Genomic DNA, 21,450 nt, shown 5'->3' with positions numbered 1-21,450 from the left:
AACACTACAATATTGGTCAAAACACCATACTTCTAAAAGAATACATGTTATTAAACTTACTTTTCAAAACGTTATGTTTATAAACAACTAATTATGTTGATGCACAAAATCGAGTTGTCAAGGGTAGGAGGGAGAAGCAACTTGCATGGAAGGTAGAATAAGTATCGAAGGGTATCAGTGTGGTACCGACCTAAGAGCCTTCGATGCTTGAGTTAGCAATATGTGTTTAAAACACCATGTGGCCGAGTTTAATGGTAAATATAGTTTTGAATAGTAATAACAATTACCTTTAGAAGGAAGTAGAGATTACCATTTTAAAAAGGCAAGTTGGTGGAACTTTTTTGACTTTTCCAATGTCGGTTTGAATGTAGCTAATATGATGTTGTCACTTGTCGCGTTATGATTAGTTATGGAGATAGTTAAAGGGTACATGGCTGTTGCGTGTTGTGGCTGGCTCCCACTTGTTGCAGGGTTGGTTCATGTGCTTCGGCAAGAATGCCTTAGTAGGAGACACTTCGGTGCATTCATGGTGCTTCATAATTGACAGGTACTTGATGGTTTTGTGGTTGATATGATATGGTGCAAACAAACCCTAATTAATCCTTATAGGAAAGAAACCAAATCCTATCTACAAGAAAACCCTAAGACATAAACTCTTACCAATTAAATACACACTTTTACTTCCTTATGATCCAAACAATCAAGGTGGAGTTGAGTTCATACGTAAGTGTTTATATATATTGTCAACAACATTAATTAAATTACATTTGTATTGATTAGCACGATATAGATATATATATATATGTATATGTATATGTATATATATATATGTATGTATATATGTGTACATATAAGGAGGGTAGGTAGGCCGGGGAAACTCAAGCAACAACGAAGAGAAAAGGCCCGATTGAATATCTTCTTACCAATGCCCCACTGAATCAATCTGATCCTGTTGTGGCTGAAACTGTTTTTGAATTGAACTTGGGGAGAAAGGCAAAGAAAAGGCCTGATGATGATCAGCCATGAATGACGGCTGAGATATGACATTCGTCGTCGAAGAATATACACTGCTACTACTATTATTATCGTAAGGTAGTAAAGTTTGGTTGTGATGATCCTGTTGATCTGGTTGTTGTTGTTGCTGGTGCAGCCTTTGCTCCGATCTTTGTTGCTTTGGAACGTTTAGCTTTTCTCCTTCGAGATCTCTATATTTATGGAGGTACGATTTTAATGGATGTACATAATCCTCGAACCCGAGCGTTGTGATAGCCCAAATGATGTCCTCGCCGTTGATGGTCTTGCGCTTTTCTCTTTGGCATTTGTCGGATGCTTCTCCTGTAACGAAGCTGATGAACTCGGAGACGCATTCTTGGACAGTTTCCTTTGCATCTTTTGAGATTTTTCCGTTGCCCGGAATCACTTTCTTCATAATGCGACCGACGTTGGCGATGGGAAGGAACCTATCTTGTTCTTTGTTGTGGTGGTTGTGGTGTTGGTGATTGTTGTTGTTGTTACTAGCACTTGCACATGCAGTAGCAGTAGTACTGCTCTTTAAACTGCATGGGGTTTCTGGGCTTCCTCCTCCTCCACTTGGCACATATAGCCTCTCATCATCCGTTTCCCTTTTCATATTAGTGATTGATTGGTGAGAGAGAGAGAGAGATAGCTTTTGGAGGATTTTGGTTTTTGAATGGGCTAAAACAAAACAAAGGAAAAAAGAGCGCAGAAAAATAGAAAGAAAAAAGGAGAAACAAAACAAAGGAAAAAAGAGGGCAGAAAAATAGGCAGGTGAAGAGGGAGTGTTAGCTTTGGTTGATTTTGAGCAATTAAAAATCCCAGGGACTCGCTCTATCTCCCCGGAGTCAACATCTGCTAATTAACTGTCTTCACCTAATCTAAGCAACCCTTTCCCCTCAATAAATTTCACTCCCTAATTACGTGGCAGAGTCTTATTCTCTTGGTCACTCGGTGATTAAAAATTTGTAATCATCCGTCCTTGAATTTGATTGAAATTGATATCAAAGATCGAAATTAAAACCTTAACAACATTTTTCGATCATCAGATGGATGACTAGTTAATAAGTGACCATAAAAACATTTATGTTGCGAGGCATTTCCCATTGCTACAAGGTTTCACCTCTGATTTTTTTTTTTTTTTAACACTATAAAATGGCTCTCACGTCAACTTGACCACCATCTAGTTTTGTCTTGTAGATAAGACTCTAATTCAATTTCCGACACCCACTAGGGTCTAGACACAAGGAATTATAAGGGCATCGATCACACGGTATATCAAGCTTAAAATGCTAGCTCCTATCCTAGCAAGTCATGCTCTTGTATTTATTTATTTTTATAAATAAAACGAAAAGTAAAGTTGAGCTTTGAACTTCTAACTTTTATTTTCATAAAATAAATTATGAACCAATCATATTATGGGAAAACATACGAGGATTAATTACTAATTATGTCCCCGAATCACTAAATAAAAGAGGCTGAGAGTACCTCTGAGTAGAGAAATTTTTCAATAAGCTGAAAACATTGCTCGATACATCAAATGTCATAACACAATGGTTTGATTTTTTTTTTTTTTTTAAATTTCAACCAATATACCCAATCTACTAACCGTGTTCCCGGCACTGAAAAATCTCTCCTCTAAGAAGAGCAAAAGCACTGCACAACAATAGAATCGAAATCCTCAGATATTACATAAACCAATAGTTTGGTTTTTCTTCCATCAATAACCAGTACGGTAATATTACAGTGGAATTCCAAACACCGATCTCCCGACAACGAAAACAAAATATTGTAAACAAAAAAAATGAACAGACTACAAGCCCTAACTAAAACGAAACAAAAGGCTAATATAACCATGAATTTCAATTAGCAACCAAAACAAAATATAAATGGGTAACTATTATATCCTCAGCAACGCCAGCAGCCACTGCCGACCACCACGACTTCCGACCACCACGCTTAAGCAATTGCATACTTGAGTGTCTCCGACTCTTTGGGCCGCCACATGGACTTCTGCACACAAAGCAATCCCTCCTTGTCCTTCGAATACGTCAGGCTAACCTCCCACTGCATCGACCTCGCCATGTTCTCCAGCTCGTAAATAGTCTCAACATCGTCTCGCACGATCAGCTTTCCCTCTGGTCGAAGGATTCGATCAACCTCCGCAACTACAGCCACTAAATTGCACCTGTCATTCATAAGCCATTCCAAAGTTAGACAGCGAAATGAATTGGTGAATGAAATAACAAATGCTTTGCCGCGGACAGAGAATCTGAGAAATGGAATAGTATGCATACCTCTTCTTAAGCTTGGAAAACAGATGGTCGGCATGGAGAAGATCATAAGACCTTGGATAGGTGTTAAATGACTCACACCAATCATGATACATACCAAACAAACCTCGCTCGTAAATTATGGGTAGTGTGTCTGGAGAGTCTACCGAGACCACATTCATGACCCAAATTTTCAAATCTTTCAAAGCGGCAGCAAATCTGCAAGCACAACCAGAAGTCACAGGTAAAAAAAGTAAAGAAGCAGCCGCCTCTAACTCAACATCTCACTTGTACATATTCTTTGGCAAGGTCAAGAAAAATAATAAAGATAAACAGTAAAGCACAAATTATAACAAAGATGGTGGTTTTCCATGCATCAAAACACACTATTCATGACAATCAAGGAACGATTTTTCTTACCCTCCGTACACAGCTCTCATGTCCATAACATTCCTAACAGATTTCCAGTTAATCCCCATTCCATTCAGATATGACTTTGTCACCACACGTTTCCAGTGCTCATTGTCTGAAGTGAAATCCTCAGGAGCAGGTTTTCCATAAACACCAACTTGGGAACTTAACAACCAGTAAGGTGCCTTGTCCAACCTCACCGGCCATTGTTCAGGCCATTCAGACCCACGTTTTGTTGCATTAACAGGCACTTTGTGGATGCATGATTGTAATGGCACATTCCTGTACACAACAAAAATTAAGATTAGGGTAGCTATTGAGCTTAGATTAAAGTTATCTCTGAGTTCGCATCAAACAAATTTTGGCAAGAGTGACACAATTGCCATTTCTATGAGGTTTTAGTTTTGCTTTTCCATTCTATGAGGTTTTAGTTTTGCTTTTCCAAACGCATCATAATATGTTATTTTCACATGGTTTTAGAACTACAGTATACAGAAACAATGTCCTTTCTCCTCCAAGTTCAGCAATCTCATTAAGCGAGAAACAGAACTTAGTAATTCAACCAGAAATACTTTAGGCAACTAAATCAAAGGTCTGGAGAGAAAAATTGTTTCACTAGATTCATTAAACTAAAAGAGAAAGAAAAGGTTCAGCTGAATATAATGTGTACCAGGCAGCATTTGGATCATCAGACTTAGCACAGATAGGAGGCTCGTTCTGTGATCTTTTCTCATAGCACTCATTTGAAGTAGGCTTTTTGTATATAGCAATACCAACTCCATTTACTGTATCCTTAGTAATTGACACCAGTTCCCAGCATATTGATTTGGTTAGTTCCTTCATGGCTGCAGATAATTCCCATAAATTTTTAGACTTGTTAGCATTAATCAAACAACTCCAATTCAAAAGTTCCAAAGACATATGGTTTCAAATTATGTACCATTCCATATTTCAACATCTTCACCCAGCTTCTTATACACTGGAGTAGCAGACCATACAAAGAAACCACCAGGTCTCAACACTCGGTTCAGCTCCAACAGAAGCTTACCACCTGCACATCATGTTTATTGGTGAATATCCAAACGAAAAGAAATAACCAAATAAGTTTCCTATGCTTACTATGTCAGAAAAGACTGGCTCAAGATCTAGGGGCTTCTTTGGTGTGTCAGTTCAGAAACAGCTTTCTATCAATAAAACCATGAACGAGTGCAAAATATGCAGCACAATTTGAAAACTGCTCAAAGAAGAAAACAAGCTTGAAAACAAAATACGCCATAAACTGAAAATCTCTTTCCAGTTATCAACTTAGAAGTTATAATATAGAAAACTGAAAATTATCGTTTTCCAGTTATCAACCTAAACCCTAAACTAGGCATGACAGTTATCGAAAACTCAGCCAAACAACCCCCTGATTTCACACATAAGGAAACTGCATTTTTAAACAACAATCTCAGCTTGATCTCATATCACACTGTAAATCAATTCACAAGGACTACCTTCTATATGCCAAGGAACCCTGCAGCGGGCACAGTGGACAACATCAAAAACTTGGCCGGGGAAGGGAAGTCTCTTTGTGCCCATCACAGCAGATATGGCAGGAATTCCTCTTTCAAGTGCAAACTGCACTTGAGCTTCATGCTCATCTTTTGGGGCCAATGACATTGCAAGGACATCTCTGTCAAAAAGAAAGCCTCCAAAGCTTGCAACTCCGCATCCAACATCTAATATGACACGTGAACGTTTTCCCCAGGCAATATCAGGAACAGACTGCAAGAGAAGAGAACCCAAGTTAGTGTAATTTTGATGAGCAGTAACACGAAAGATGTGTCTTTTCTAGTTTTTTTTCCTACTGGTAAATCACATCCAAAACTCATGAAATTCATATGTTGCCAAGATATGTCACCCTGCAGATGAAATTCCTGCCTAGGTCTTAAAAAGATATTCTTTAGAACTCTGCATATCTAACCAGAGCGTCATATATACTGCAACAAGAAACACAGAAATCCATATACTTCATCATAAATGCATAGGTATTAATACGATATAGATGCAGCAAGATTGACATATTCTCCAAAGCATGAGCTGATTAAAAATATTAGGGAGAGGGAGAAGACAAGGATTGAATGCACACACTGAGACATCTGAAGAAAAATGTACATACATATTTACGGAGAGAACAAACCAACATGCAAAGTCATACAAGTGGAATGTATTTGAAACAACCAAATGCTTAAAAGTATTCACCTGTTGTATGAAATCAATATAATGAAGAGCACCATGCTTGAATTGTGTTCCACCACCGGGAAAAGTGAGGTATTCACCGGTAACTTTGACCCAATTCTGATGCCCCTTAATTTGAACAAGCTTTGTATGGGGAACATTGTAGTACCATACCTGCAAGAATGCACCTTATCAATCTATCTCAGAAACGACAGAAACAATGTGGTAATGAATTTATACATCGACTAAGTTATATACCTTTTCCCTGCTTGTTGGCCACTCAATTGGGCGTCTATAACCTTCTGGAAGAGGAACAAGGCAGCTGGGGGCCTCCTCGGGACAATGCCTCTCCCGGTGTTCGTAATGCTTGGTACTTCGAAGACTCTTGATGGCTTGCAAATTGTCAAGGCAGGGGATGAAATCAGGCCCAGCAGTGGAATTGCAGACTTTCCAGTTGTAACTGGTCTTCTGATCAGAAGCACGCTGAGCCTCCTTCTCATTCTTTGACTCTGCCGACTGAGTTGACCACGAACTATTTTGAGTTGTAGTCTCGTTCAATAGCTCCGACTGAGCAACGGAAGGAAATACCTCATTTGAACTCTGGTTTTTGGCCTGCTCATTTTCCTTTTTCTCCCCATTTGACTCCTTGGTATCAGTTACCTCCACTTTCTCCGTATCGTTTGCTTCTTCGGACTTGTCTAATTTTTTACCACTGTCATCATCCGATTTCTTCTCATTATCACCGGAATCAGACTTGTCCTTTTCGCCGCCATCGCTCTTTTTTTCTCCATTTTCGGAATTCAATTCTCCATTCTCCACCTTAGAGTCGCCATCTTCAGATTTCTCCTCAATCTTTTCTTCACTTTTCTCCTCAATCTTTTCTTCACTTTTCTCCTCAGTCTTGTCTTGGGTTTTCTCCTCAGGTGTCTCCTGAGTCTTTTCCACAGACTTCTCCTCAGTCGTCTCTTCGGACTTCCCTTGTAGCTTGTCTCCACCCTGAGCAGCACCATCGCTGCTGTCTCCTTTGGTTGCGTCGTCGGGTAAGTCACCCGGGTTATCTTCAAATTGCCTGGCATTGGTGTCACTCGCTTGTTCCTTGACGCCGACGTTATTGCTGCCCTGCTCCTTGAGTTCACTCTTACTCTCCTCCGTGGGCACATCCACATTCTGAATGGGAACTACAGAGGAGGAGGTCATCATCCAAACCCCGACCAAGCACAACGCCACAAACACCCCAACGGTGACGGTGGAGCAGCAACCACTCGCGGAGGACGGCCTCCTATTATCTACTCTAGTATATTTTCCCCCTGTCGCCATGTTCGACCCAGAAGCAGATCACAGACCCGATTGTTCTCAAATAATCTACACCTGAAAACCGAAACAACAGATCCGGCAAAGGATCTGTAACAATTAACAGGGAACGAACTAAAAATGGAAAATAAGGGAGGGAAACAGATTTCTAAAAACGGAAAAGACCCAATAACCCAAAATAACGTAATACCGGTTGAGAATGACAAACAAACTAGCAATGGCAGAGTAGATCCGAACCCGGATCCGAAATGTTGAAATCTGAGCTGACGATTTTCAAATATTTTGGATTGGAGGCAAGTAGGTACCTTGTTTGCTTCTTTGTTTGGTTGCTTGGGCAGATCTGCTACCTCTGTGTTGCTGTTGAGGGATTATTCCAGCATTCTCCGATCTCCAAACACCTCCAATTAGAAAAGAAAGAAAAAGAAAGGAAAGGAAAAGAAAAGACAAGAAACCAAGAGAAAAGAAAAGCAGAAAGATTTCCTGTAGACGAGAGAGGGTGGAGAACGCGGAAGAACGCCAACCCCGAGAGAGAAGAGATATCCTTCTAAATTCGACCAATCCTTGGCCCGATTAGTTTAGTTTTTCTATTGAAAGTATGGAGAAAATTCCAGTACCCTACAACAAAACAAAGAAGGTGGGCCAAAACAAAGTAATTAGATTCAACAAAATTTGTTAACAGTCTGCGTCGGTAAAAAAATGATGACTATTATAACGATGACATCGTTTTATGGCGATTATTTTACACTAACAAATATATAAAAATACAGAGAGAAAAGATATCAAGAATAATTGTTAAAATTGTCGCGGATTCCAAAGCCAATAACTTAGAATATCATGAAATTCTTATGTGTATAAATTTAAATGAGCAATAATTTAAGGAAATTGTTATTAAAACTTCAAAATTCGAAGAAAAATACAGTTGTAAGTAGTGCCAAATAAGATTTTTTTGAAATACTAATAATAATTTTCTTAATTTAGTCGTCAAATTTACTTCAAATTGAAATGATTATATTGGATTGAAATTTGAAAAGTTTTATTGAGGCTTGGGGTTTACTTAACTTAATGCTTAAATTACGGACTAATGCCAGACGTCAATTGGTTTGGTGGATTATCAATATCGCAGTCAATGCAAGGAAAGGGGTGCAAATGGAACCGTGGTGGCTTATTGGGTGGAAAACCATTATACTAAACCCAAGTCGTTGTCATATAATCAACGTACGCTCTTTTTTTTAATGCGATTTGTGAATATGAAAGTCTAAACCATCGGACTTAGTCCAAAATCCAAGATCAAGACAGAGATTTCTAGAGAGAGACAGTGTGTGTTAACTAAGAGTTTTAAGATAGTCCAAAATATTTGATTTCCTCTCATGTAATCGGGAAAAAAAAAGAATTTTAACGAAAACTTTTAGTATTGTTCATTTTAACGAAAAATCACATTTTTACCTTAAAAAGTTAATCCTGATATTATTCACTTTACCCTTTATTTTGTCCTTATCGTTAAAACTTCAAGTTTTTAAGTCTTTTTCATTAGTTTTTCTAAAAAAAAAATGACACGTTAGAATTTTGAGTACAAAGATATTAAATTTGTCTAAACTTTATTTAAACTACAATACATAAAACAAAACACATTATTATATACAACTTGGTTAAACTCAAATTTGCGAATTATGTTTGCTTTGCATTGTTGTCATGATTTGTTTTATTAGTGCAATTTACTATTTTCATAATATGAAAATTTTGAGCTATATGATTAATGATTAAACAAATTTTAACAAAAGGTTAATAAGCTTTGAGAGTAGTCACTTTATAGTTCAAATATAAAAATTGATGTATTGTCACACTTAATACTACGATTTAGTGATATTTTTTTCATTTGTAACTAATAGGTCTTAGGTTGTGGCTAGCCCATTATAAGAGATCTTAGTTCGATTTTTAGCAAAAACAATTACAAATCATATTATTGTGGTTAGCCTATTATGAAGCATGTCTCACCTTTTAATTTAAATAAGGTCGTATATATTAAGAAAATGGGTTTTATCATAAATGGTCCTTGAAATTGACCCTCACCATCGAGATGGTTTTTAAAATTGAAAATCAATTAATGTAGTCCCTAAAAATAGGTGTCACAAATCAATGTGGTCATTCCGTCACAATAATGTTAAAAAATCAGTTAAATGCTAATGTGGCACATAAATGGGCCTCATAAGTCCTTTTTTTCCTCACAAATGATCCTTGAAATTAACCCATGACATCAAAATTGCCACGCCCTAACCTGCGAATAAAGACTATTCACAAGTTAGGGTGTGAGTCATCTCTTGGTTATAAAAATAAATTATACAACCAATATATGGTGGAAAATTTTGGAGCTGATTACTCAATACATCCTATAACACTAGTTAACAACTTTTACATATAAAACGTTTGAGTTTACTACATAAAATTTATTGAATACACAGCGGAAATAACTATAGTGTACAAATTAATTCACAACAAAAACTACAATAATTAAATTCTTTCAAATGCATATATGCAAGTGAGATGCATGAATGTACTTACTCCCTTCTAATCCCGCTAACACATACCTAAGGCACCCAAGCCTGCACGTCCCGTATCATGGTTATACCACTTGGCTCCGAATACCTTAGAATATGAGTTAACTCCTGTTCATCCCTTAACCCAATTTTTGCAACTAAACTCTCTGTTTCCACTTTATTATACATGCACTTCCCCCGACACCCAATTGTATATTCAAGCCATTCCCCCGATGCCTGACATATACAAGATTTCATTATTTTATATTCAAGACAAGCTTTAGCCCTTGAATAACTTCACAACACAAACACTTTACACAAGTGAGCACATGACACAACACATCTCTTTTCCATGCTTTGCATGAATGCTCATGTATATGCAACGTAATATAGATATCAATAATCACGTTCTATAATATAATATGCAAAACTAATCAAAATAGATAGTAGTCAAAATTTTAGTATATTACTGATAATATAGTATTGATAACACATAACAATTTGATTGCGAAATATTACTTTACCATTTTACTCCATCTCTCTCTAGGTGATATTGATACATGACTCCATATGAGTTCCATATAGCAATTATGTTGGGTAAGCTCTCATGCATTTTATGGGATTTGTCCCCCTTATTTTTTATGATTTAGTGGGAGTGTTCTCATAACAATGACCTCAAAATGTAAATGCATAAACAACACAAGATTTAAGTGGCTCGCCAAATCGACTACATCCACTGGGGTTTGCTTTCATTGTATTTCACTGTATATGAGAAACTTACAAATACAATGAAAGATGGCTTAAAGCCTTAACAATATGTAAAAGAAAAATAAAGAGGTAATATGAAAGGGAGGATGACATTTTGTTGGAGTTGTTATTTTTCTTTCTTTTTTTCTTCTTCTTCCTTTCTTTTCTCCATGTCCTCCGTTGGTTCTTGCTCCTTCCCTTATAAAGATTGCATGACATCTTCCTCTCCAAAAACCTCCACAAGTGTGCCAATAGAAAGAAATCAAGTGTCGTGCCCATCATTAGACATAAAATGAGTTCCGATAACAAATCAACAATTGTTGTCGTAATCATTAAGAATGAAATGTGGTTCAATAGAAAAACAACAAATGTTAAGCTAATCATGAACTAATGAATATCATGCAAGATGTTCCTTACATCAAAGGCCACATGAAATGTTCTAACCCCAATAAGTTGTCATCTTCCTCTATTTAGGGTGGTGAATATCATCCTAATGATTAAGATTCCTATAGATTGATGAGTAAGCACTTCTAATACAAAGTGTTGTCATCTACATGCAAATAGACTAACATACACATGCTATAGACTCCACCTCTTCACCCTAATTATTAGCTTTTATTAATTACTAACTTCCACCCATTATTTGGAGAAAAAATCAAGCTAACTCTACTAGAAATTTCCCACCTCTCGGAGCTTAGCTCTCCAACCCTTTTACACTTCACTAATTAAAGATCCAAATGGCTAGCAAGGGTAACTTAGTTGCTATTGGCACAAAAAGGGTATGTAGAAACCTTAAAAAATCAAACTAATGCATATATACATATAAGATACACAATTACCAGACAAAGTTACAAAATTATTATGAGGATGCCAAAAAAATAGAAACCTCTCTAGTTGGAGACATTTGAGTATAAAAGTGTTGATGCACAAAATCAGCGAAGACTTTGGTACAACAGAAAGTGTCAGGTTTTATGACCTTCGCTTGGTTGCTTCGGTCACTAGTGAGGATAAGTACGTAAATGAATAGAGACAGAGAAGCAAACACAGGATGTACGTGGTTCACCCAGATTGGCTACGTCCACGGAGTAGAGGAGTTCTTATTAGTAGTGAAGGGCTTACACAAGTACAAAGGATCAAGCTCTCAATTTAGTGAGTTCTTGTGAATGATTTAACACAAATGGCATTAGCCAATATTGTGGGGGAATGACCCCTATTTATAGAAAAACTTGTAGCTTTGTCACATTGACATGTGTCATGTTATGATTGGTTCTTGATGTCGACACGTGCTGCGCTCTGATTGGCTTCTAATCTTGACACGTGTCGAGTAGTGATTGGCCTCCTGGTCGGAGGGGAACTCTTCTGGGTCCTTGACAGTATAGCGTTGGCCGGTGCTCGGTAGTTTCGGGATTGGTCAAGTATGGTACAAACAGTGCTCCCCTAAGTTCCCGAGTGAGGGAAACTCCTCGGTTGGGGACTTGCAAGATCCAATCCCTTGAGTAATCATGAAACTTCTAAGTACCGAAGTGTGGTCTGATCTTCATCTGCCCTTCTCTGGAAGTACCTTTCCTCCATCCGGGAATGGTGTATTTAGCTGATGTTGACGCACAAGGTAATGTATCAATTTCACTTGAAGCTTAGTTGTAGTTTCGGGCTTAGTCAAGTGTGATACAAACCCTATAGTAGGAGTCCCCCAAGTCGCCGAGCTAGGAGATCTGCCGAAAGAGGTGACAGACAAGGTAAGCAGTCAAACTTCCAAGTAAGCAACCCAGGATCAGAGGTTTGACTTCGGCTTCCGGTTGATTGTTCTCCTTCTCCTTGTCTCTCATTCAACTGCCAGGATAAGGAGAAGCAAATGGATAAGAGATGATATGAGATACTTTTGCTTTTGAAGAAGTAACTTTCCACAGGCTTATTCTTGAACTGTGCTGGAGGGTTTTCTGGTGCCCTTCAGAGTATAAGGCCGACTCAAAAATTTGAGGGTCAAAACAAGTCCATCAAATCTAGAGTACGTTCGACCTTGATGATATGGGATACTTTTGCTGTTGACGGAATAATGAATGTGGTATGGAAAGGTGTCGTGCTGTAGTGATCTGTTTCAGCTCACCGTTGAACCTTCTGCTTCAATCTTTTGCATGGCAGAAGTGGTGTGCAACCTTTGCATTTAAATGGTCCTTCAGAACATTCCTTCATAGTGACTCATCCACGCTTGGCAGCTTCAGTGTAAAGAGCCAATATCTGATCAACTGTCATGAGGTATTTGCCGGTGGAATTCGTGACCTTGACAGCAGTTGAGGATGAGTACTCGAGAGCAATGCTAAGTAAGCAACCAGGCAAAGGCTCCAGGCAGTCAGTTCCAAATTGGAGGTTTGATTTCAGGTTCCGACTGACTGCTCTCTTTCTCCTTGTCCTGCAGGTGTGGACAAGGACAAAGACAAAGATAGGGAGAAAGCATGATATGGGATACTCTTGCTTTCGACCCTGATGATATGAGATACTCTTGTTCTTGGTGTGGCTTATTTGCTGAGGTATTATCGAGGGGAAATAAAGCTGAGTATTTCGAGAGGTTATGTTGAGGGTGCCTTTTCGAATGCGAGAAAGGGTTGAGCATTTTTGCAGGTTTGCCTGTCCGTTGAGGAGGGATGTCAATGTATATAGGGATTTCCCAATAACAAGTAGTAATGCTATTCCTTTACCCTTCTTGGTCACAGCAATGTAGTGGGAATTGCCAGCTTCACGTGTTTTAATTTTGTCAGAGCACTTTGAAAAAGTGGTATGTGGTATCTGGAAAGCTGATATTACGTGTGAAGATTACAGACAAGCTTTATCTAAGGAAATCTGGCTCTCGAAGTTCTGAGAGTTGTGCCTCTTCGGTTTTCGAACAAGCAATCCCGTCGAGGATCTGACTCTCGAGATTCGGAAAGCGGTGCTACTCCGGTTTTTGAGAAAGTAATTATGTTGGGAGTCTTTTCTCGAATGTGAGTAAAGGTTGGACGTTCTTGCCAACCTGTCTTGCCGCAAAACACGGAGGTCGACACACATAGGGACTTTCCAGTTGTCAAGCAGTGGTGCTGTTCCTTTACCCTTATGGGTAATAGTAGGGTAGCTGGAACTTCGAAATTCTCGTGCCTAAACTTTGTCAGAGATCTTTGACAAAGTTATATGTGGTACCCGAGGAGTTGATGGTGCATATGGAGAGCGGTGATTGAACAGTAAGATTCACGTGCTTTTTACTTCACCAGAAATCTTCGACAGATTGCCCATAATTTTCGCAAAGCTGATTGTGCATGTGACAGGTGCTGACGAGGCTGAAAAAGCAGGTGCTTCTTCGATTTCTGAGATCGGCCCTCGTGGTCTCTGAGCAGCCCAGCTTTTGAGAAAGCAAACGCCTCTTCGATTTCTGAGATCGGCCCTCGTGGTCTCTGAGCAGCCCAGCTTTTGAGAAAGCAAATGCCTCTTCGATTTCTGAGATCGGCCCTCGTAGTCTCTGAGCAGCCCAGCTTTTGAGAAAGCAAACGCCTCTTCGATTTCTGAAGCTCCGTCGAGTGCAGATTTTTATAGAGGCTGGCATTAAGTTCCACAGCACACCTGAATCTCTACCAGTAGAAGCTCATTTCTTGCACTTCTAAGATCTTGATTTGTCTGACCTATTCCTTCTTCAACACATTTGAAAATGTCTGGACCCTCCGACCGTCGTTTTGACCTGAACCTTGGAGAAGAGACAGCCACGCCTTCTCCAGACAACATATGGCGCCCATCCTTCATATCCCCTACTGGTCCTCTTACCGTTGGGGATTCTGTGATGAAGAATGATATGACCGCTGCAGTGGTGGCCAGGAACCTTCTCACTCCCAAAGATAACAGACTACTTTCCAAACGGTCTGATGAGTTGGCTGTTAAGGACTCTCTGGCTCTTAGTGTTCAGTGTGCAGGTTCTGTGTCTAATATGGCCCAACGCCTATTTGCTAGAACCCGCCAAGTTGAATCATTGGCTGCTGAAGTGATGAGTCTCAAACAGGAGATTAGAGGGCTCAAGCATGAGAATAAGCAGTTGCACCGGCTCGCCCATGACTATGCTACAAACATGAAGAGGAAGCTTGACCAGATGAAGGAATCTGATGGTAAGGTTTTACTTGATCATCAGCGGTTTGTGGGTTTGTTCCAAAGACATTTATTGCCTTCGTCCTCTAGGGCTGTACCTGGTAATGAAGCTTCAAATGATGAACCTCCAATGCCTCCTCCTTCTGGGGTTTTGTCAAGTACTGAGGCTCCGGATAACCACCCTCCGGTGCTTTCTCTTTCTGGGGCTCTACCGACTGCTGAGACTTCCCCTAAGCAACCTTTGTGAAGGCTCCCTTTTGTTTGTTTATTTTGACTCATGTATATGTACATATTTGTGGCTTATCGAAAATATTAATAAATAAGCTTTGCTTCATTTCAATATATTGTGTTAAATACACCAAAGCCTTCTTCATAAAGTTCTTTGAATTTTTGCTTTTGTTGAAACCTGTATTGTTGAAGCTTTGTGAGTGAAGCATGTAGTTTGAGGTAGTGTTCCCTTAATTTCCCGAGTGAGGAAAACTTCTCGGTTGGAGACTTGAAAAATCCAAGTCACTGAGTGGTTGTGAGACTGCCGAGTATTAAGGTGCAGTAGCATATGGTGGGAGTCCCCCAAGTCTTCAGGCGAAGAGAGTTGCCGAATGAGGTGTCTCGCTTGTTACTAATTTGTCAAAGTAACGAATCCTTGTTTCGATGTCACACATTCGCATATGCCTTATCTAAAAATATTTCCAACTTTTGTGTGTTTGATGCTGCATGCTATTGACTAGACAAGATCAAGTGCAATTAGTAGCTTTTCTCTCTTTTTCATCTTTTCTTTGGTGGAATTGCTTTTCGTTTCCACTAATCAGCCTGAGTGGATGCAAGATAACACCATTCTCTATAGCTCAGATCGCAAAGTCGTCTTCATGAAAGTTGTTCCTTATCTTGTGAACTACAACATCTCCAAATTTGAGATCCATCGGAGTAGTACAACTCCAGAAATTCAGGTATGATGAGTAACTGTTCATCAATTTTCTGTTAACCCGTCAGACTTGTTGTGAGCTTCTAAACTCCATTTTTTCTTGTTCATCTCAACATACTTTCTTCATCGAAGTTGTTCCTCACCTTGTCAGCTACAACATATCCAAATTTGAGATCCATCGGAGCAGTACAAATCCAGAAATTCAGGTATGATGAGTGACTGTTCATCATTTTTCTGTCAACCTGTCAGACTTGTTGTGAGCTTCGAAACTCCATTTTCTCTTGTTCAGATCAACATACTTTCTTCATCGAAGTTGTTCCTTAACCTGTGAACTACAACATATCCAAATTTGAGGTCCCTCGGAGCAGTATAACTCCAGAAATCCAGGTATGATGAGTGACTGTTTATCATTTGTCTGTCAACCCGTCAGATTTGTTGTGAGCTTTGAAACTCTATTTTCTCTTGCTCAGACCAGCATGCTTTCTTCATTGAAGTTGTTCCTCAGCTTGTGAACTACAACATATCCAAATTTGAGATCCCTCGGAGCTATATAACTCAAGAAATTCAGGTATGATGAATGACTGGTTATTATTTTTCTGTCAACCCGTCAGATTTGTTGTGAGCTTCGAAACTCCATTTTCTATTATTCAGATCAGCATGCTTTCTTCATTGAAGTTGTGCCTCATCGTCTCTTTCATAACATATCAAAAATTCAGAATGAACTAATGGTTAAATATTTCCAGATCTTCGAAACATCATAGCAGCTTCGAAATCTGCAAGAATCCGACTGTCATGTTTGGAGCTTCAACACTTTAATTTCCGTCGCTCAAACAGAAATGGTTCCTTCTTGAAAGTTGTTCATATGCTCAAAAACTATAGGGTGTCCAAAATTCAGCTCCATTGGAGAAGAGCAGAGGTTGCAGAAATTTGATAGATGAAAGGAGGCGGAAGAGGGAGAGAGAGAAAAAGTCTCTTGGGTTGGATTTCTATTTTGGGGCAGATTCCAAGTTTTGTAGCACCTTCATTATTGATGAATTGCTTGTACTTTTGTCCATTATGAAACTTGGGACTTTGGCTTGTTGTTGGATCTATTATAATATGTTTGGAAACATATACATAATTGCTTGTTTGGTTATGACAGGGATGTTGTGGGTGTAGAACAAAACAAATGTTTGTGTTGACCTGTGTTTTTGTACAAGTTCAAGGGCATCTTGGGTTTTGTGAACAAAATTTGTTTATTTGGAGCAAGGTTTTGTGTTGAAGCTTTGTAGGTGAAGCTTTGGTGTTGAAGCTTTCTAGGTGAAGCTTTGATGGTGAAGCTTTCTGGGTGAAGCTATGTAGGTGAAGCTTTCTAGGTGAAGCTTTTTTAGGTGAAGCTTTGTAGGTGAAGCTTTTTTAAGTGAAGCTTTTCGGGTGAAGTTTTTTGGGTGAAGCTTTGTGGGTGAAGCTTTTTAGGTGAAGCTTTGTGGGTGAAGCTTTTTTAGGTGAAGCTGTTTGGGTGAAGCTTTTTGGAGGTGAAGTTTTTTTTGGGTGAAGCTTTTTTAGGTGAAGCTTTTTGGGTGAAGCTTTGATGGTGAAGCTTTGTAGATGAAGCTTTGTAGATGAAGCTTTCGAGGTGAAGCTTTGATGGTGAAGCTTTGTAGGTGAAAGTATGTAGAGGGAGCTTTCTAGGTGAAGCTTTTTTAGGTGAAGCTGTGTAGGTGAAGCTTTTTTAAGTGAAGCTTTTCGGGTGAAGTTTTTTGGGTGAAGCTTTGTGGGTGAAGCTTTTTAGGTGAAGCTTTGTGGGTGAAGCTTTTTTAGGTGAAGCTTTTTGGAGGTGAAGTTTTTTTTTTTTTTTTTTTTTTTTTTGGGTGAAGCTTTTTTAGGTGAAGCTTTTTGGGTGAAACTTTTTGGATGAAGCTTTTTGGGTGAAGTTTTGGAGGTGAAGCTTTTTGGGTGAAGCTTTGTGGGTGAAGCTTTTTAGGTGAAGCTTTGTGGGTGAAGCTTTTTTAGGTGAAGCTGTTTGGGTGAAGCTTTTTGGAGGTGAAGTTTTTTTTTGGGTGAAGCTTTTTTAGGTGAAGCTTTTTGGGTGAAACTTTTTGGATGAAGCTTTTTGGGTGAAGTTTTGGAGGTGAAGCTTTTCGGGTGAAGCTTTTTGGATGAAGCTGTTTTTTTTTTTTTTTTTTTTTTTTGGCGCTTGACACGGTCTTCATTTGCTTGTTTTGTAGTGACTGTGGAAGACGGATTGCTTTCTGATTGAGAAGGGTTCCGGCATCGCTTTGCACCATCTTCATGTGGGTAATATATGAACTTCCTTATGTTTTGATCATGCATGTAGTGATAGAATTTGTTTCTTCTTATTGTAGATGTCAGAGCCTGGAAGTTCTAGTGATGAGGGCTCTTCTAGCTTTAGCTCTAAGTCTGAGTCTGCAATGTCGGAGTCTTCAGGGTCTTTGTTAGAGTCCTGTACTAGAGAAACATTGGATGATCTTCCCAACCGTCAAACTTTAGCTATTGCTAGTTCTTCCTCCATGGCGTTGGGTGAGGGGGTTTCTCCTGATATGTCTTTGCCTCGGCGGAGGCATGGTTATAAGCCTGCGCCATCACCTCAGAGTAAGTCTTTCAAGTATTGGCATTGATCATGTATTTAAAGAAACAATCACGTAGGCCTGCCGTGAAGGCTTTGAGGGCAGTCTTGTCGTCTGCCTCGGCACACCGGGAGTATTCATGGCTGAAGCGGCCAGCATACATACGTAATGACTCGTCTGGTCTCTGGCGGATAGTGTACAGGTCATCTGCAGAGTGCAAGCGATCGGTTTGGAAAATGTGTTGGGAAACAAATAGTTTCCTCAATTCCTCAAATGAGTCTACCGTCTCAGGTGTAAGACGACAATACCAATTTAGAGCTCCGCCAGAGAGGGTGGAGGGGAAGAGAAGACATCGCTCTTCGTCGGTGTGCATCCGGTATGCCATGGTGGACTCAAAGAGGTTAAGGTGCTCAATCGGGTCCTCTTTTCCAGTATAAAGTTGCAAGCCAAGCTTCTGCTTTGTCTTTGCTTGAAGGGGGTGTTGAGGATCCTCCTTGTAAGAGGGCCAGGCCTGGGTTGGTTCCAGTCAGGTATTTCAGCCTGACGTTCAGCCTTCAACTTGTTTACTTCCTCAAGAAGTTGTAGGACAAGGGGGTCCTGAGCGGAGTTATGTGCCACTGGAGATTTCTTTCGTAAATCTCCATCTCCTCTTGGAATTAGGAAGGTTTGATCAAGGGCATGTGATTTTTCCCTGGACTCGCTGTACTAGCTTCCAGGGTATGTCTGTCGGAACACCTCTGAGTCCCCTGTACCCTCATGTCTCTCTAGGACTTGTTGCACCTTCCCCAAGTTGGTGGCCGGCTCGGGCCGTGGCAGGGGACCGAGTCTCTCAGAAATCCTTGGGTCATTGATCTTTGAGCTTATATGGATGGAATTCTCTCGACGTTGCTTCAGGAAATCCCGACAATCGTGAAAGACGGCTTTCGATCCTTCTGCCCCTTCAGCAAAGAGGTGTCTCCCTCCGCTTCTCATGGTTCGGGTCGAAGCAACTGGGTTAAGAGAAGCCTCATGTTGATTATCAAATCGAAGGGTAATTTGTTCCCTATCAGGGATATCTATGTCGAATGCATGTGACCCTCCATGTTGGAGGGCACCCAGTTGATGGTTGACTTCCACGGGGGCAACAAGCTCGCGTGTCTGAGCTTGCCTAGCTTCGTGAAGTGTCTCGAAGAGCTTCTCATATTGCTCCTGGAGGACCTCATTCCTCATTGCTATCTTGTTGTTCTGAGCTTCCAACTCATCGACTTTAGCTTGAAGAAGAACTCGTTTTCCTTCCTTCTTTCGTTGTTTCGCACTATGTGCAAGGGGGGTGTCATTCTGTGTGCTGTGGCTTCCTTCGCTTCCCATGCTGGAGAGGGATGCCTGATCAAAAGAAAGTGTACGAATGATAGAAACCAGCTTGACACAGCTGAAGAGAGTAGGAATAAGTGTCGTTTCCCACAGACGGCGCCAAATGTTGATGCACAAAATCAGCGAAGACTTTGGTACAACAGAAAGTGTCAGGTTTTATGACCTTCGCTTGGTTGCTTCGGTCACTAGTGAGGATAAGTACGTAAATGAATAGAGACAGAGAAGCAAACACAGGATGTACGTGGTTCACCCAGATTGGCTACGTCCACGGAGTAGAGGAGTTCTTATTAGTAGTGAAGGGCTTACACAAGTACAAATGATCAAGCTCTCAATTTAGTGAGTTCTTGTGAATGATTTAACACAAATGGCATTAGCCAATATTGTGGGGGAATGACCCCTATTTATAGAAAAACTTGTAGCTTTGTCACATTGACATGTGTCATGTTATGATTGGTTCTTGATGTCGACACGTGCTGCGCTCTGATTGGCTTCTAATCTTGACACGTGTCGAGTAGTGATTGGCCTCCTGGTCGGAGGGGAACTCTTCTGGGTCCTTGACAGTATAGCGTTGGCCGGTGCTCGGTAGTTTCGGGATTGGTCAAGTATGGTACAAACAAAAAGTATTAGCTAGGCACAAAAATAATGTTTTGTAGTGAAAGAATTCCTACTAACTTACATGCCAAAAATACAAGTTTTTTGTACTCATAGTACATATAAAGAAACTCAATAAAATCATTGCATAAAAATAGTTACTTATGCACACGCATATATATTGTCATTTTTTATATATGGGGTATTACAAAAATAGTCCATGAAATTAACCCGCGACATCAAAATGGTTATTGAAATTGAAAATTGATCAATGTAGTCCCTCAAATAAATGTTTCAAATCAATGTAGTTATTCCATCACAATTCTGTCAAAAATTATGTTATGTGCTAATGTGACACATAAATGGGTCACACAAGTCTAATTAAATTAAAAAAATTACAAATAGGCTTAATAATTTAATAGTTAATAAAAAAATTGTCAACACAAAAACCTAATCTTGCAATCACCTCCAATCCCAATCCATATTTCTATACCTCATTCACTCTCTGTTATCTAAAAATAAATCTCAATACATTCATCTTTACACACTTCGACACCTTTTACCGAATTGAACCTGGATCGAGATCACCTTTGGTGACGGTTTGACCCATTAGCAACAACTTATGGGACATTACCGTTAACATATAGGCGATCAACATCCTCACAACCTTAATCTTGGAGAGCTTGTTATGCACTTCCCTGGTGGTCTGGTAATGCAAAGAACGACAAGGTTTGCCTTGAGATAATGAGGTTATAACCGAGGTGTGTCCATTGTTGGTTGAAAATTATTTCAACATCCCCTCTTAGGCCTTGGTTAAGCCTTGTGCTTTTGATAATTTATGGAAGAGAGCTCTATTCGGAGTAGGCCCTGCTATAAGAAAAAAAAATTCCATCGTGCAAAAAGGTATTTAGACAAATTTTTTTAATTAATTATTAAACTCACATTAACACATAACAAATTGTTTTACATAATTGTGGTTGAAGAATCATATTGATTTGAAACACCTATTTTCAAGGACTACATTGATTGATTTTCAATTTCAGGGACCATATTAATGGTGTGGGTCAATTTCATGGACTATCTTGATGGTGTGGGTCAATTTCATGGACTATCTTGATGGTGTGGGTCAATTTCAGGGACCATTTGTGAAAAAAATCTATAAATCTTATGGGATCCATTTATGTGCCACATTAGCACTTAACAAAATTTTTAACAGAATTATAACGGATGAACCATATTGATTTTGCGACACTTATTTTCAGGAACTACATTGATTGATTTTTAATTTTAAGAATCATCTTATTGGTGAAAGTCAATTTCAATGACTATTTAGGATAAAAACCCTTAAATTGATACATTTGGTTTTTCTCCTAACAATTTAAAACAACAGATTGGTCCAACCATCCAAGACTGAA

The 21,450-nt window shown here is 39.4% G+C and overlaps 3 protein-coding genes across 8 annotated transcripts; 1 reads left to right on the top strand and 2 right to left on the bottom strand.

The window, feature by feature from the left end:
• Window positions 1-711: 711 nt before the first annotated feature.
• LOC103400271 (nuclear transcription factor Y subunit B-7) lies at window positions 712-1,778 on the bottom strand. The gene has a single exon (XM_008338924.3). It carries the CDS (start codon window positions 1,628-1,630, stop codon window positions 920-922), a length of 711 nt encoding a protein of 236 aa, XP_008337146.3. The 5' UTR covers window positions 1,631-1,778; the 3' UTR covers window positions 712-919.
• A 903-nt stretch (window positions 1,779-2,681) lies between these two features.
• On the bottom strand, window positions 2,682-8,043 carry LOC103456266 (probable methyltransferase PMT26). 3 transcript variants are annotated; one of them, XM_008395951.4, is made up of 9 exons: window positions 7,535-8,043; window positions 6,177-7,286; window positions 5,943-6,092; window positions 5,195-5,465; window positions 4,639-4,749; window positions 4,369-4,543; window positions 3,708-3,980; window positions 3,312-3,506; window positions 2,682-3,202 (listed from the first exon to the last, which is right to left on the bottom strand). In XM_008395951.4, exons 2-9 carry the CDS (start codon window positions 7,233-7,235, stop codon window positions 2,974-2,976), a joined length of 2,463 nt encoding a protein of 820 aa, XP_008394173.3. In that variant the 5' UTR covers window positions 7,236-7,286; window positions 7,535-8,043; the 3' UTR covers window positions 2,682-2,973. The 3 variants fall into 3 exon arrangements, with proteins under 3 accessions (XP_008394173.3, XP_008394174.3, XP_017178626.3); XM_008395952.4 differs by having other exon boundaries at window positions 7,420-7,824; XM_017323137.3 differs by having other exon boundaries at window positions 6,177-7,319; window positions 7,535-7,824.
• Window positions 8,044-14,021: 5,978 nt separating this feature from the next.
• LOC139192530 (uncharacterized) lies at window positions 14,022-16,662 on the top strand. Of its 4 annotated transcripts, XM_070814752.1 has the most exons (5): window positions 14,022-15,552; window positions 15,660-15,733; window positions 15,817-15,914; window positions 16,003-16,095; window positions 16,271-16,662. In XM_070814752.1, the coding sequence occupies exon 1, from the start codon at window positions 14,178-14,180 to the stop codon at window positions 14,850-14,852; it is 675 nt and encodes a 224-aa protein (XP_070670853.1). In that variant the 5' UTR covers window positions 14,022-14,177; the 3' UTR covers window positions 14,853-15,552; window positions 15,660-15,733; window positions 15,817-15,914; window positions 16,003-16,095; window positions 16,271-16,662. The 4 variants fall into 4 exon arrangements, with proteins under 4 accessions (XP_070670853.1, XP_070670854.1, XP_070670852.1 ...); XM_070814753.1 differs by lacking the exon at window positions 15,660-15,733 and having other exon boundaries at window positions 16,022-16,095; XM_070814751.1 differs by lacking the exon at window positions 15,660-15,733.
• Window positions 16,663-21,450: the final 4,788 nt, after the last annotated feature.

The sequence above is a fragment of the Malus domestica genome, chromosome 15, assembly GCF_042453785.1.
Source record: "Malus domestica chromosome 15, GDT2T_hap1".
In the NCBI taxonomy this organism is placed as follows: Eukaryota; Viridiplantae; Streptophyta; class Magnoliopsida; order Rosales; family Rosaceae; genus Malus; species Malus domestica.
The sequence above is the reverse complement of the archived record's forward strand: the minus strand, read 5'-3'. Positions and strand labels throughout refer to the sequence as shown.